This window comes from Carassius auratus, chromosome 16 (assembly GCF_003368295.1).
Source record: "Carassius auratus strain Wakin chromosome 16, ASM336829v1, whole genome shotgun sequence".
NCBI lineage: Eukaryota > Metazoa > Chordata > Actinopteri > Cypriniformes > Cyprinidae > Carassius > Carassius auratus.
In genome coordinates this window covers 16552263-16566971 of record NC_039258.1, presented here as the reverse complement: position 1 = coordinate 16566971, position 14709 = coordinate 16552263, and the positions used below count along the sequence as shown (strand labels likewise).

At 39.4% G+C, this 14709-nt stretch overlaps 1 protein-coding gene across 5 annotated transcripts in view; it reads left to right on the top strand.

Annotated features, from left to right (window-relative positions):
• The window catches only part of LOC113116319 (collagen alpha-1(XIV) chain-like), a 109499-nt gene extending 95638 nt beyond the window's left edge, over positions 1-13861 (top strand). For 4 of the 5 annotated variants that reach the window (XM_026284408.1, XM_026284407.1, XM_026284411.1 and 1 more), the window contains 8 exons: positions 2263-2316; positions 2398-2469; positions 4308-4343; positions 5759-5825; positions 5931-6119; positions 8423-8500; positions 9018-9173; positions 13380-13861. In XM_026284408.1, the coding sequence (XP_026140193.1) occupies positions 2263-2316; positions 2398-2469; positions 4308-4343; positions 5759-5825; positions 5931-6119; positions 8423-8500; positions 9018-9173; positions 13380-13651 (924 nt within the window). In that variant the 3' untranslated portion in view covers positions 13652-13861. Of the gene's footprint in view, positions 1-2262; positions 2317-2397; positions 2470-4307; positions 4344-5758; positions 5826-5930; positions 6120-8422; positions 8501-9017; positions 9174-12026; positions 12797-13379 lie in introns of those variants that run through there. The other variant, XM_026284410.1, reaches the window with a different exon arrangement.
• The last annotated feature ends 848 nt before the right edge of the window (positions 13862-14709 follow it).

Sequence of the window (14709 nt, the reverse complement as noted above, 5' to 3'; positions counted from 1 at the left end):
TGTGATTCACAGATCCTTAAAATGATTTTAGTATCAGCTCACCTGTAACACATGGAATATTATTGCCTCCTGGTCTAGGTGTTTTGTGCTGCATGTGTTGTCACAGATAGAAAGATGTTTAATATCGTTATTCATACAAGTGCGGAATCGCATATATGTATGTAGCCTATACAGATTAATATTGAAAAAAGGAACACTAGACCCATTCTGTGAACTGTAATGAAAAATATGCATGAGGTGGTTATTCGATTACCATTCCCAAAGCCGCGTGGGGTAATTAAATGTTCATGTCTTGGTGAGAAAGTGCAAGTTTGCCATCTCTGTTTAGCAATGAGCAGCCTGAGTGGAAATGTTTGACTAAATCTGTCATTTTGCATCCGAAAAGAAAAACAAGGAGCACAAATGGAGGTGTTTCAGACTGTTTACTGAGCTGATTTAAAGCAGGTTGAGGGATAAATCAGCTGTGGTTTCATACACAGTAACTCACTACGACAGTTTAACAAAGAAAGCAGATGCTTGGCTTTGAACTTATGATAATCTCTTAACAGAACATTTGCAAAAGAATATTATTACAGTTCCAAGGTTAACTAACCGGTTGTCATGCCTGTAAGCAGCACACGATGAAGGGCTGAAGAAATTATTCAGTATTTCTGGGATTTTCACTTGCAAACAGATTTCATTGAGACACTGGAATAAAACTGTACAAAGCATGGTACAAAGAGGTGAAATTTCTAGATTGACACCAAACTGGGACAGGCAATATATTTAATATACACAATATATTCTAATTAAGCAATAATGTGAATATCACAAATATTTTAATAAAGTCTGAAATAAATGCAGGAAGAAAAGAGTTGTTAAGTTTAATTTCTGAATCTAATTAAATTATATTGTTGAAATGATTAAATAATTTATTGTGTTCACTTGGTGAAAAACTGGTGAATACAGCTTGATTATTTTAAGATGATGGTTTCCACCACCATTTTGAACATTGACGATAATACATCAAATCAGCATATTAGAATGATTTCTAAAGGTTCATATGAAACTAAATACTAGAGGTCTGAAATTCAGCTTTGCCATCACAGAAATAAATGCCATTTTATTTATATTCATTTAATTTAAAGTATTTCTAGTTCTGGATTGTCATCATTGCAGAGAATAAATGGTGTGTTTGGCCTCATTGAATATGATGAGCACAAAGCAAAGAGGTGTTAATAGCATGCTTCCACCATGACTCCTTCTCGAGGGAGGTTCTTATCCACCTCAACACACACATGGCTTCTGTGAGAGAAAAACTTCTGTGACCTCAGGCACTCATATGGGATTGCATATGTTGCGTGCACTCAAACTATTCTGAGGCTTTGTGCTCTTGAAGTGTGGTACTCCAAAAGTATGTTACACTTGAGGCGATTTAAATGTTACATTGTTTTCCCTTCCCTCCATTGGCCTGTTTCCCAAAAGAGCCAGATATTTAGGCCAATGAGGCATGCTCAGTGGAAGAACACTTAAACTCACTTGGATCACTGGCTGAAAGGAAACAGCCAGAACCGTATTATATAATTTGTGCAGACAGATCTGACATTAAGTTGTTGTTGTTGAGTCTCTATCCCCTACTGAGGTCCTTCAGGTGCATCCCAGTAGTCTACAATAAAACAGTAGTGAAATGGATGTTCCAGTTAAAACACATTTCCACCTGTTCTGTTCCTTTGCTGTTAGGGTTTGTGTATTCGGTCTTTTATACTGGAACTGTGACTGTTGAATTGTTCATGCCGCCAGTGTACAGAGGTTAGCCAGAGTTGAGCACATGCTGTTCATTTAGTGAGTCACCAATAGATTCAGTAAGGTTCATCAGGCTGATTCAAACAGGTAAATTGTGAGTTGTCTTCTTTGAGTCATTTGTTTGTGAATCAGACTAGACTCCTCTCGCTGTGTGTTTGTTTTTGCGTGCAGCCCGCGACAACATTATTTTGCAGTTTTTATCTCATCACATTTATTTCGGAATACAATCTCACATTCACAACTTGGGTACTGATTTATTTTGCTAAAGAAAAGCTGTGCAGGAAGCACTGACACTTCACAATGTGTTATCTTCATTTCTGCTTACTGTTTCTTAGATTCCCCTTAGGAGAATTTGGGACTGTGGCATTTTACGCTTTCATACAAATGTGCTAAAAGAAGATGCTATGCTGTATTTATATTGATATATCATAGTTTTTATTTTATTTTAAACAACGCATCATCAACATTCTTTCGTTTTAGGGCCTACTGGGTAAGGATGGACCCCAGGGAAGACCGGGCCCTCCAGGACCAATGGTATATAACATGATAAAAACACTCTTTGAGTCTTTCTGAGACTTGGTCATGAACCATTTTCCTCTTAATATCTCATTTTAGGGAAGCCCCGGAGCTCCTGGGGCTCCAGGACCGAGTGGATCTCCAGGGCAAATGGGTGATCAGGGGACAGCTGTGAGTATTGCATTACAGTCATGTTGAATAAACTAAAAACAAAATAGTGTAGACTACAAGTCGTGGCATCAGCTGATAATTAAGTCTGTGTCCCTGTAGTTCTATAAATGAGGTTTTGTGGAGTTCTTGTTTAGTTGAAGGAACACTGACTCCTGGCAGACTGTCCTACTGCTGACTCATTCTCTTTAGTGTCAGACTCCAGCTTTATTCTCACTGAAGTACCAGACCACCAAAGCTGAAAAGAGAGACCAGAATTAAGAAATATTTTGAGGTCATAAACCAAATTGGTCCTTTGATTCCCCACTAAACTGATTTTGAATGTACCTGATTAAAAAACAGCATGGTTTGGTGGCGATGTGCTGATGTTCTCATTAGGTTTCTCTTGGCAAGGCTCAACAATAAGGATGACCCGCTGGTCCAGGGCAAACACAAGGGGGTTTTATGCCAATTTACAGCTTTTACCATTGCCGCGGTGCCAGCAGAGCAATCCTTATTGTTAAATTTGTCTTAGTTATTCATATTTGCCAGAAAGACATTATCCAACCAGGTTTTACTGGTAAACAGAATGATTATAATGGCCCTCCAGCTAGACCAGAGGTGTCCAGTTCTGCTCCTGAAGGTCCAGAGTCCTGCTGAGGTTACCTCCAACCCGCTTCAGCACACTTGACTTGAAGGTTTCAACAAACTGAAGGTTTGAGATCAGCTCTTCAGGATAGTAGCCCTTCAGGAGCAAGGCTAGACATCCTCAAGCTAGAGTAACACCAAACCTGTACTAACTAGCCTGATCTATTCAGCAGGACGATTTCTGCTTTGAAAGTCCATGTGTGTTGAAGCTAGAAATACACCTACAGTATTTACCATGAAGAGTCCCTTTATTCATGCCTAGAAATCAGTTATGAATGCTGGAGCAGACAGCTCCACATGACTAGAGTTTTGCCTTTGAAGCACTTTGTTCTAGGAATCACTGTAGCTCAGTTTCAGCCTGCAAAGATCTATCTTATACAGTCCGACTGGTCAGAGAGAGACCTACAAACTGAGAAATCTCAGGTATTGTTTGCACAGAGCCTCTGACTGAAATGTTTGCTTCCCATTTGTATATTAGAAGCACGAGGGATTCTGAATTAACGTCAGTCTCTACGAGTTTCCTGCTGAGTGACACCTATATAAATTGGAGCTCTATTTGTTCTCATAGATTTGTAAAGTGGAACCATATGCTCCAGCACAGTCGTTGAGGAACATCTGCAGAGCTCGATTGCAGTGTAACCTCTCAACACTGATTCGAAACCTGTACGTCTTTCTTTTTATAAGCCCTGGAAGAGAGATTGTCAGTAGGATGACAAGTTTATGATCAATTGTGGCCCAGTTTATAGAAGAGCAGGGCTTTGTTAATTCTACTACAATATAGATATAGAGCCATGACCTCGTGCTCCGATGTGTGAAATTACATGCAGTACTTTGAATAAACTATGATCATATTCTCACACAGTCTGGCACAACAACCGCATATCCTCACGATGAGTCCCAGTGAGCCTCCAATGAGTCTGTCTCAGGGTTACATCTCATTTTTACCCAGATGTTATGATATCAGAATTGTTTAGCAGCCACGGCGCTCTGGCCACAAATTCCAGTCTGTTTTCCAACACATTAGGTCAGTGACGCATCCATTTTATGTTTTTGGCTCATGTGCTTCATCCGTTCATCGATTTGGTCCGCTCTCACATTCAAATCCCCCTCTCCAACCAGTCATTAATGTCTTTGTGTTTCTTTTTGGTCTTTTTCTTCTCCGATCGGTGAATTCTGAAATGTTTGTCTTTACTTTCTTTTTCTCTTTTTTGCAGGGGCCTCCCGGCGCCAAAGGCGAACGAGGAGAGCGAGTGAGTTTCCAATCTGCATCTGAACTGTCATGGCGTTTAGATTAGGGTGGGGGCATGTGGCACTCGGGTGGTGCACATAATGGTGGTTTATCAGCGGCAGGATTAAGAGGCTTGCTGACAGCCCTCTTGATAAAAATCACAGCAGCAGCGCTGAATTATAGCGCCTTTGCTTTTTCGCACTCTGTCTAAATGCTCGGGTGTTTTAATTCAGTCGCTGCGGGAGCATTGGAAGTAGCACAGGTACAGCTAAAGCTGTCTATCAAGCCTCACAGTCAGACTTGGTCCCAAGCTTCCACATAACAATATATTTGTGTTTTTATTCTTTGGTTCTGATTTCTCCACTGCTTGGTACTGGCCACCACACAAAGGGTGTGTGGAGAGTGTTGAATTGGGTAAATTAAACACCCATGTTGCACAGGGTCTTAGCCTCCATTCAAAGCAGCTAAAGTGGCAGCTTGTGGTCTTGATACATGTTGTATGCTTGCTTTTAAGGTGTTAACATTGGTGTTAGTGGATTGGAAAATTAATTAACACACAGGATGGACAGTGTTGTCAAAATAGTTCATTTATTCATTTACTTATTCATTACTAATTACTAACTGTTATTTCATGTAGTATGACAAGTAACAAAGTAGTTGCTCTGTTTAAAATACTAATCTTTAATATCAAGTTAAACATGCACTAATATGAAATCCAAAGGTTCAGACTACCCTAGATCTTCTTCAGAAGCTTTCATTCTTGCAGCATTTTATTTTGTCGTTTTTGGCAGACTGATGTGAAACTGACTCTCACAATTTAGCAGAAGAAATCAGGCAAAATCAGAATGGAACTGTCGCTTTTCTCCAGCTCTTTGCATTTTGTGTGAGATCTGCATTAGGCGGACTGTGAATGGTCTGTGATCCTGCTGAGAGTGATAGCGACCACATTTTGTCCTCCTGTCCATCTGTCATTATTATTATTATTATTATTAACATGTTCAGTGGAATGGACAAATCCACTAATCCACTTTTCAGAATGACCTATAAAATTAACACATTCATTTGGTTTGAGAAATACTCTAAATCCAGTATATCTGTGTCAGAATTCACCACCCTAAAGCTCATCCTCAGGAAACTGTCCAGACTTTGAGAGCAAACAGAATATGTTGTCTTTTTTTATTGATTGTCTCCGCTTGCGTCTCTTTTTATGAGCCCAGCATAGAGGAAACAGAATACATCATTCTGTATAAGTTCAAGTTCTCTGCTTGTGCTCTGGCAAATCAGACTCATTTTACAGTACAGTTTCTTTTTTGTAGCTCTCCTAGTTCATAACTTTCGCACAGTGCCTAAGATTGTAAATGATTATTTTTAATTTAAAATGACAAAACTGTGATACTGTACATCCCCATCTGAATCCCATGTTGTTTGTTCTTGAAGGGTACTATGCAGTCTCAGGCCGCTGTCCGTGCCATAGCGCGACAAGTTTGTGAACAGCTAATTCAGAGTGAGTATGTATTGAGGCTCTTTTACCAAATTCATGACTCACAGGAAGTCGTCTAACCGCGGCTGACCCGCTAAGTGAATTTCTTTTTTCCTCCCTCCCCCTCAGGTCACTTGTCTCGCTACAACTCTGTTCTGAACCAGATTCCCAGTCAGTCTGTTTCGGTACGAACAGTACCAGGTCCACCGGGTGAGCCTGGTCGACTGGGACCTCCGGGGCCCCAGGGAGAACAGGGACCTCCTGGCAGACCAGGATTCCCTGGAGCCAGTGGGCAGAATGGCCGTCCAGGAGAGAGAGGTAAACATTTTTACATGTGATAATAACCTACTCTGCCACTAGATACTGTACACTGCTGAATACAACAATGTGAACGTGTGTTTTGAATTTGTAGTCATTAAATTGTTGTGGGAAGGTTAAAACAGAAGTTTCAAGATTAAATTGTAGAAAAGTAGTAGCTGAGTTTGTGCAATAATAGCAGATAATAGCAAAATGAGTATGTCAGTAGGGTATTAGATGCATAAACCGTGCACAATGGGTTCTGGGCTAGTCTAGTATACATAGTATGAAGAATGATTAGTTGTTGGATAGAAATGTTGCCCGCAGCTTAAGGTTACACTGAGATGTTGTAGCTATAATAATACCAAACATTAGTAAGACCTCACTGATCCCATCCATGATAAATGTTGTTACCATCTTGGCTGACAGCCCTGGCTAACCTCAATACCACCCGTCATCATAAACAATATGTAAACTACTAACTCTTTTTTGGGGGGATAATGTTAGTAAGCCTAGAACAACTACTTCAAAGATGCCACAAAAATGCCAATATCTTTATTGTGTAACAGTTGAATTGAGGTTGACAGCCTCTTAAGCAACCACAAGTCTCACACTCCACTGAAACTGCACTGAAAAAGTGAAACAACCAGTTTGTTTAAAGTTTATTTATTTTTTTAGAACATTACAGCAAATATGATGCATATTTAAAAAAGATAAAATAAATTAAACATTATGGGACAGATTTACTAACAGCTTGCATCAATGCAAACTGTCTTTTGGCATTAAAATATACTACATTACTAAAGACACACAGTGAAGAATTAGCACTGAAAAGACTGGATAGTTATTTTTGCACCTGACCTTATTGAATAATATGCATTTGTAGGAATTTCCCTTTCAGATGCAAAATTTATGGGAGAAGAGTATTGAAATGTATCATGCAACGCAATGACGTGCAAAAAAAAAAAGTCTTAAAGGAGGTGGTAATTTGTGCTGCTCTTGGTAGATCGCGCTGGTCATTATGGGAAGGATTTGGCTGCGTCTGTGCTCTTTTATGTGTGTATTGTCAGTAAATCACATGCAGACTTTGCCCCTCTCGTTGGCACTTTTTTCCCCTCTCATTGGCACTTTTTTGCCCTGTTTAGTAAATCTGGACCTAGATAACAACACATTTTTTATTTTTATCTTTAGTGAAAATTATACTTTCAAAATGCACCAATTTAGCTTTTTTATTATCTTGAAATAAAGTCGAAAAACATCTAAAAATGGTTTTACTGAACTGCATTAAACATTTTTGCTTATGTCTAAAGAAAATATATTCATTAAGTACAGTATGGTCTTTATAAAAAAAGCCTGATATTTAGATAATATTTTTGATAAATATTAAATCAAGCTTTAAACCAAACAATGAATATAATTTGAGAAAAACTAGTTGATCCAAAGCATATTTTTTTAGGTAAATAGAAACAAATAAAAAATCAGGAACTTTCTCTCCCCTGAATACGACAAATTGCATTAGATCTGCATGACCTTCCTGCCAAGAGCAACTCTCAGCCAGAGTCTTTATCATGAACGAGTGTCCACACTGCTTAGTCTCCTGTGCTTATTTAGAAGAGCTCTGACACACTGCCTGAGGTTTCAGCATGAGACATTTCACCATCATTACTGCTTCTCTCAGGGATCTGTGCACTCAAACATTCAGATATCAAGCAGGAACATGCAGAGCCTGGTTATGATGCAGTCAGAGCAAAACAGAGCCACTAATGAGGGATAACATAGGGGGGATATTTGTCTGTTTATGTTAACATGGGGCCTATAATGAGGAATCGTATTCAGAAGTTCTCTTTTAGATTGTCAGTGTTGTTCAGAAGTGATGAGGATCAGACTGCCTGTGGGGCAAAAAGAGACCCTTAGAGACACAGTTTGGACAAATGAACGATGTTTAAAGGAAATCTTATTATTCCCATTCATTTCAATGTGCTTTTTGGTGTAGTTACAGCATCTGACAGTAGAGGTTAATTGGATCAATGGAACGTTAACCACTTACTGTTTCAATTCCGATGCTGACTTCTTAAAGAAAGAAAGATACTATAGATAGATTCTGATAGATTTGTGTGAGAAAACAATTGCAATTTAAATTGTCATTCTCTTAAATAAGTTATTTCTTTCTGCTGTAGCTCCCACAGACTGATTAGCCACATAAGACCTGTCAGAATGAGTTATTCCCTAATGGTTTTATAAAGTTGTGGAATAAGTTAAATCTCATGGAAAGAGAATACAAGGATCCAGTATGTTCTAACAGATCCCTGTCCCTCTTTGTACAGGTCTCCCAGGAGAAAGGGGAGAGAAGGGCAGTCCAGGGATTGGGACACAAGGCCCTCGTGGTCCTCCAGGGCCCCCAGGTGAAAGACTGTTAAAATCTTACATTTAAGTAAAAATCAATGACTTCTTTGTGCTCAAGCCAGTAGTTAAAAAATAATTTCAAATCAGATTGTCTTATTGCATAGACTAGAGGAGATTCCATTATTAAACTTCAAACTTTTAATAACCTCTGCACACATCTTGATCTGCTTTCGGTTCCTTTGATTTCTGTCGAGAATATCAAGCAGATATTGAAACAATATTTGGGTCAGGGAGAAATGTTTTCATATTGATTTTTGCAGTACGGCTGGTTGGTAGACTTTGAAAAATGTCAGCGTCCGCTCGCTGTTAATTTTTGCTTTGATCAATACTCTTTCACAAAATTAGATTCACTGAAGCAACATAGCTGTAACAGCCAGTGACATCTGAGAAGGATGTGGACTGGAAAAGACTAAAACTTGTATTTTGCGAGGAAGGAATCCAGACACACTTTGGGTGTGGAGTTCAGCAGGGTTTTTTTTAGACAGATATTAATGGCCAACGTCTTTTCCCACTCAGGGCCTCCTGGAGAAGGTCGGACAGGAAGTCAGGGCCCTCCAGGGAGACCTGGAATTCAAGGCACCTCAGGACGTCCAGGTATCCCTGGTAGCCCTGGTCCTGCTGGACCCCCCGGCTACTGCGACCAGAACTCCTGCATCGGATACAACGTTGGAGGTAATCCTCTCCTTCTCTTCCTCTCTCTCCCAAACTCTCTCTATCTGTCAAGGATTCTCAGTTTCATTAAAACTTTATTCTGACAGGAACATCCAGTGGGTCTTATTCACTTATATTCACACATATTTTGATTCACATATTTCTTTGTATGTTGATGAATGCAGATTATTCTAAATGACGTAATTAGAATAATATATGCCCACAAGCATTGACACACCCAAATAAAAAACAGCTTCAGCCAAATCCACCATCCTTCCTGAATTTAAATTGAAGTAGCAAACAGACTGTAGGGCTGGCCTTTGAATTAGAAAGTAATAAACAAAATTTATTGAAATTCATCCAACTGTATTTTTTTACTTGGAAAGCAAAACTTGTCGGGGCTAGGTTGGTTGGGTAGGTAGGTAGATGGATGGATGTATACCATAGATGGATGGATACCATAGATGGATGGGTGAATGGATGGATTCTATAGACAGACAGATAGATGGATGGATGGGTAGATGGACTCTGTAGACAGATGGGTGAATGGATGGACACTACAGACAGGTGGATGGGTGGATGAATACTACAGACTGGTGGATGGATGGATGGATGGATGGACTCTACAGACAGATGGGTGGATGGATGGATGGACTCTATAGACTGATGGGTGGATGGATGGATGGACTCTATAGACAGATGGGTGGATGGATGGACACTACAGACTGGTGGATGGATGGGTAGGTGGATGGATGGATACTATAGACTGATGGGTGTATGGATGGATTCTAGACAGATGGGTGAGTGGATGGATGGATCATGGATGGACTTTATAGACAGATGGGTGGATGGATGGACACTACAGACAGGTGGATGGGTGGATGGATGGACTCTATAGACTGATGGATGGATGGACTCTGAAGACAGATGGGTGGATGGATGGGTAGATGGATGGATGGACTCTACAGACAGATGGGTGGATGGATGGACACTACAGACTGGTGGATGGATGGATGGATGGATACTATAGACTGATGGGTGTATGGATGGACTTTATAGACAGATGGGTGGATGGATGGATTCTAGACAGATGGGTGAGTGGATGGATGGATCATGGATGGACTTTATAGACAGATGGGTGTATGGATGGATTCTAGACAGATGGGTGAGTGGATGGATGGATCATGGATGGACTTTATAGACAGATGGGTGGATGGATGGACACTACAGACAGGTGGATGGGTGGATGGATGGACTCTATAGACTGATGGATGGATGGACTCTGAAGACAGATGGGTGGATGGATGGGTAGATGGATGGATGGACTCTACAGACAGATGGGTGGATGGATGGATGGACTCTGTAGACAGATGGGTGGATGGATGGACACTACAGACTGGTGGATGGATGGATGGATGGATACTATAGACTGATGGGTGTATGGATGGACTTTATAGACAGATGGGTGGATGGATGGATTCTAGACAGATGGGTGAGTGGATGGATGGATGATGGATGGACTCTATAGACAGATGGGTGGATGGATGGACTCTATAAACAGTTAGGTGAGTAGATGGATGGACTCTATAGACAGATGGGTGGATGGATGGATTCTATAAACAGATGGGTGAGTAGATGGATGGACAGTATAGACAGATGGGTGGATGAATGGATTCTATAAAATAGACAGATTATTGGATGGCTATGATATACAATATGCTATGGTATGATACAATATGATATGACCGTAAAAAAGAGGGATGGATGTAACAGACACAGACAGACAGACAGATAGACAGATAGACAGAAAGATAGATAGATAGATAGATAGACAAAAAAAATGAAAAAATTCAAGTGCTAGGCAAAAATAGATGCATATGCCCTGTTAGTGAATGAACTCTGCATGTAGTTGTCAAGGTAACCATGGATACTGAACATCTGAAAGTCAATTATAAAGTTAGTCTGGTACCAGCGTGCCTGACGAGTCCTCATTGAGCTGTGGGTTTAAGTCTGCTTCAGGCTTCAATGATAATAATCACCATACAGAAAACAGATGAGGGAACATACAACATGCACACAATTTCCCATACTGTTATTCTCCATGGCCTTTCGAAGTGCTTCGCACATTCTCGCTTGAGATTGCATTTCCATAACTGTTAATGAATGGCAAACTCATTGGTTTAAACAAGCTTGTGGTCTGACTCAGAGATTTTCATCCAATTAAAACTAGCCCTTCCCAAACCATTATTCTACTTATAAATTTCTCATGGAGTCGAAATGCTATCAAAGCATAAGAGTGGGCTGTGTGCTTACAAGATTTCAGAATTACAGATTTTAATATCGCTGGACAGAAATGGACAGCACTCGTTTAAATAATTGATGTATCAGATCATAGCGAAGCTTTCTACCCAACGCCTCAAATATTATTGCAGTTTTGTACTGTGAAAAAAATAACGCTAATGTTCTCTGGGGTTTCTGCCATGTAAGGCCGTTAAATGACAGTGTAATATTCCATTCAATAGATGAAATACTGCATCAACACTTTTAAGATCTATAAAGGTTATAGCTTCAAGCTTTTCAGTCAGCATAAAATCTTGCAACCCAGCTTAATAGTATTGCAAATTGCTCTGTAACTTATTCAGCCCTCATTCTCTGGGATAATACTTCATTTCTAATGAGAGAATGTAAGTTTTATGTGTATTGACCAGATTTTAATGTCTTATTGAGAATCCTTGACTCTCCTTTTGAAGTGCCACTATGTAAAGATTACAGTCTTGCAGACAAGGTGTTGCTGAGAGCATCCTGTTGGTTATTTCGAGCTCACACTTACCGCAGTGTCTCTCTCCTCTCACTTTCTCACACCTGCATGTGAAGGTCCAGCGCAGTATGAGAATGACTACTGAGAACCAGTAGAGAGCCACCTGCTCTTCTCCTCTCTCCCCTCCATTTCTTCATCCCACCTCCTTCCATGGACCAAAACCAAAGACTGTGTCTGGGGAGGGTCTTTTCCACACATTCCCAAACTCGATAATCCATGTACTTGGTTCCTCAACTCTCAAAATGTCACCACCATTGGAGCCCCATGCCTTTTTAACCCTTCTGTGCATACCTCAGTTTTAGACAAACTAAAGTGTTTTCAACCTTTTCTGGCATTAATGTTGAGAAATTTTAAACCCACACTCTTAAAGGGGTCATCGAATGCTACATGCACTTTTACAGTGTGTGTACACAACCACCATATAATGAAGAAAAAATCCACCCAATGTTTTTTTTTAATCTTATAAAATATTTGCCCCTCTCTCAAATTGAGGCGATCTCAGATGCCTGTCTTTGTGACATCACACAGACAGGCCCCTCCCATGATAGTTTGATTGACAGTAGTGTTTCAGCACAGACTGGACTGGACCAAAGTAAGCAGTCTCTCTGAGGGTGGCTAAGGTGTGAGGGGCGGGGTCAGCAGAGCTCATTAACATTTAAAAGAAAATGCTACAAAATGGCTTGCTCTGAATAGAGCTGTTTATAAAGGGTAAAAAAGTGTTGTTTTACACTGCTATTGAGAAATTTTAACCAAACTATGTTACAGACTTTTCATTACGACACTTAAGAATCATATCAACTTGTGGAAAATGGGCATCTGATGACCCCTTTAAAAATAAAGGTTCCAAAGGCAAGATTTCACAGCCACAAAAAAAAATCAATTTTAAGTTTTTTTTTGGTGAACCATTCTTAAAAGAAACTTGTTTTATTTTTTTTATTGCGTAAAAACTATAAAGAACCTTTTTTTTGTATTGGAAATGGTTCCATGGATGTTAAAGGTTCTTCATGGAACCATTGTAACCATAAAATAACTTTTATTTGTAAATCAATCTATAATACCCGGAGAAAGCCATCTGTTACCATTCCTGTTCGTCTTAATGTCAGCTGCTTGGCTGGTGGCTACAATGCACCTTAAGAGATCTCCAAAATGAATCTGTCACCATAGTAAATGTTTGAATGAAATATTAACATTCACTTTCTTTTAGCTAGATGGTGTAGTTTTAATGCTAAACCTCTTTCCCTTTGTCTAAACTAAGCTAATCTCAGTAACAAGTCTCTTCTACCCTTCTGACTTCATTTTCTTCCTTTATCTCTTTGCTTTTTCCTTTTCTCACTAACTCAACGCCTGCTCATTTGGTGGTGGTGACAGAAAAAGATGACAACCGATCTAATTCCCCCATGTTCCCATAGTAAAACAGTTACCCTCCAACCCCTACCAAAACTATGGCCCCGCCACCAACTACAACAACGATGAGGAGGAAGAGGACCCTTACGGTGGCTACCATGCCTACCCTCCTCAGTACTATCAACCCAGCTATCCTGACCCCCGTGCCGCCAGGTTCGGCCCCGCCCACCCTGGTGACACGGTGGGGATGAGGTCACCTGGCACTGGTCGCTTCTCCCGCAGCACGGCCGAAGAAGGCAGCGTCAATGAGTCAGAAGTGCAAGTGAAGGCCGAATAGCTCGGGTGGCCAGCCCCAGCAAACAGACCATCCACATACAAACACTTTTCATCAGAATATCCTGCAGGATAGGACTGAGGGAAATCCGAAAAGTGCCTGCTATATGCATCCTTATGGGGGTGGATTTGTGGAGAAGATTAGAAAATGTTAAGTGACTTTTCTCTCTTTTGTGAGGCTGCATGTAGTCAATGAGATGCAAAGCAAGATCAAAGAATGAAGACTGCAAAAAAAAAAAGAAAAAAAAAAAAAGAAATTTCCCAAACAGTATTTTTTGTCTGGTTGTCCAGTAGAAATATCACAACTTAAAATAGATAAATGAATAAATAAAATTACACACACACGCAGACACACATGTATGTGTGTGCATGTATATATATATATATATATATATATATATATATATATATATATATATATTTACTGTAGGAAATTTAAAAAATATCTTCGTGGAACAAGATCTTTACTTAATATCCTAATGGTGTTTGGCATAAAATAAAAATCTATAATTTTGACCCATACAATGTATTTGTGGTTATTACTATGCATATGTGACACTGGACCACAAAACCAGTCATAAGGGTCAGTTTTTTAAACAGATTTAAATATCATCTGAAAGCTGAATAAATAAGCTTTTCATTGATGTATGGTTTGTTAGGATATGGCAATATTTGACAGAGATACAACTATTTTAATATCTGGAATCTGAGGGTGCAAAATCGTCTTTAAAGTTGTCTAAATTAAGTTCTTAGCGATGCATATTTCTAATCAAAAATTTGTTTGATATATTTATGGTAGGAAATTTCTCTAAAATACCTTCATGGAATATCCTAATGATTTTTGGCATAAAATAAAAAAATCGATAACTTTGACCCATACAATGTATTGTTGGCTATGGCTACAAATATACTTGTTCTACTTATGACTGGTTTTGTGTTCACAGGGTCACATTTACATCAAATTTTCCCAAGATATATAATAATAATAATAATAAATATTGCATTAATTTAGTCAATCACACTTTATTAGCCTCACTTAATTTGATCTAGATTTATGCTGAA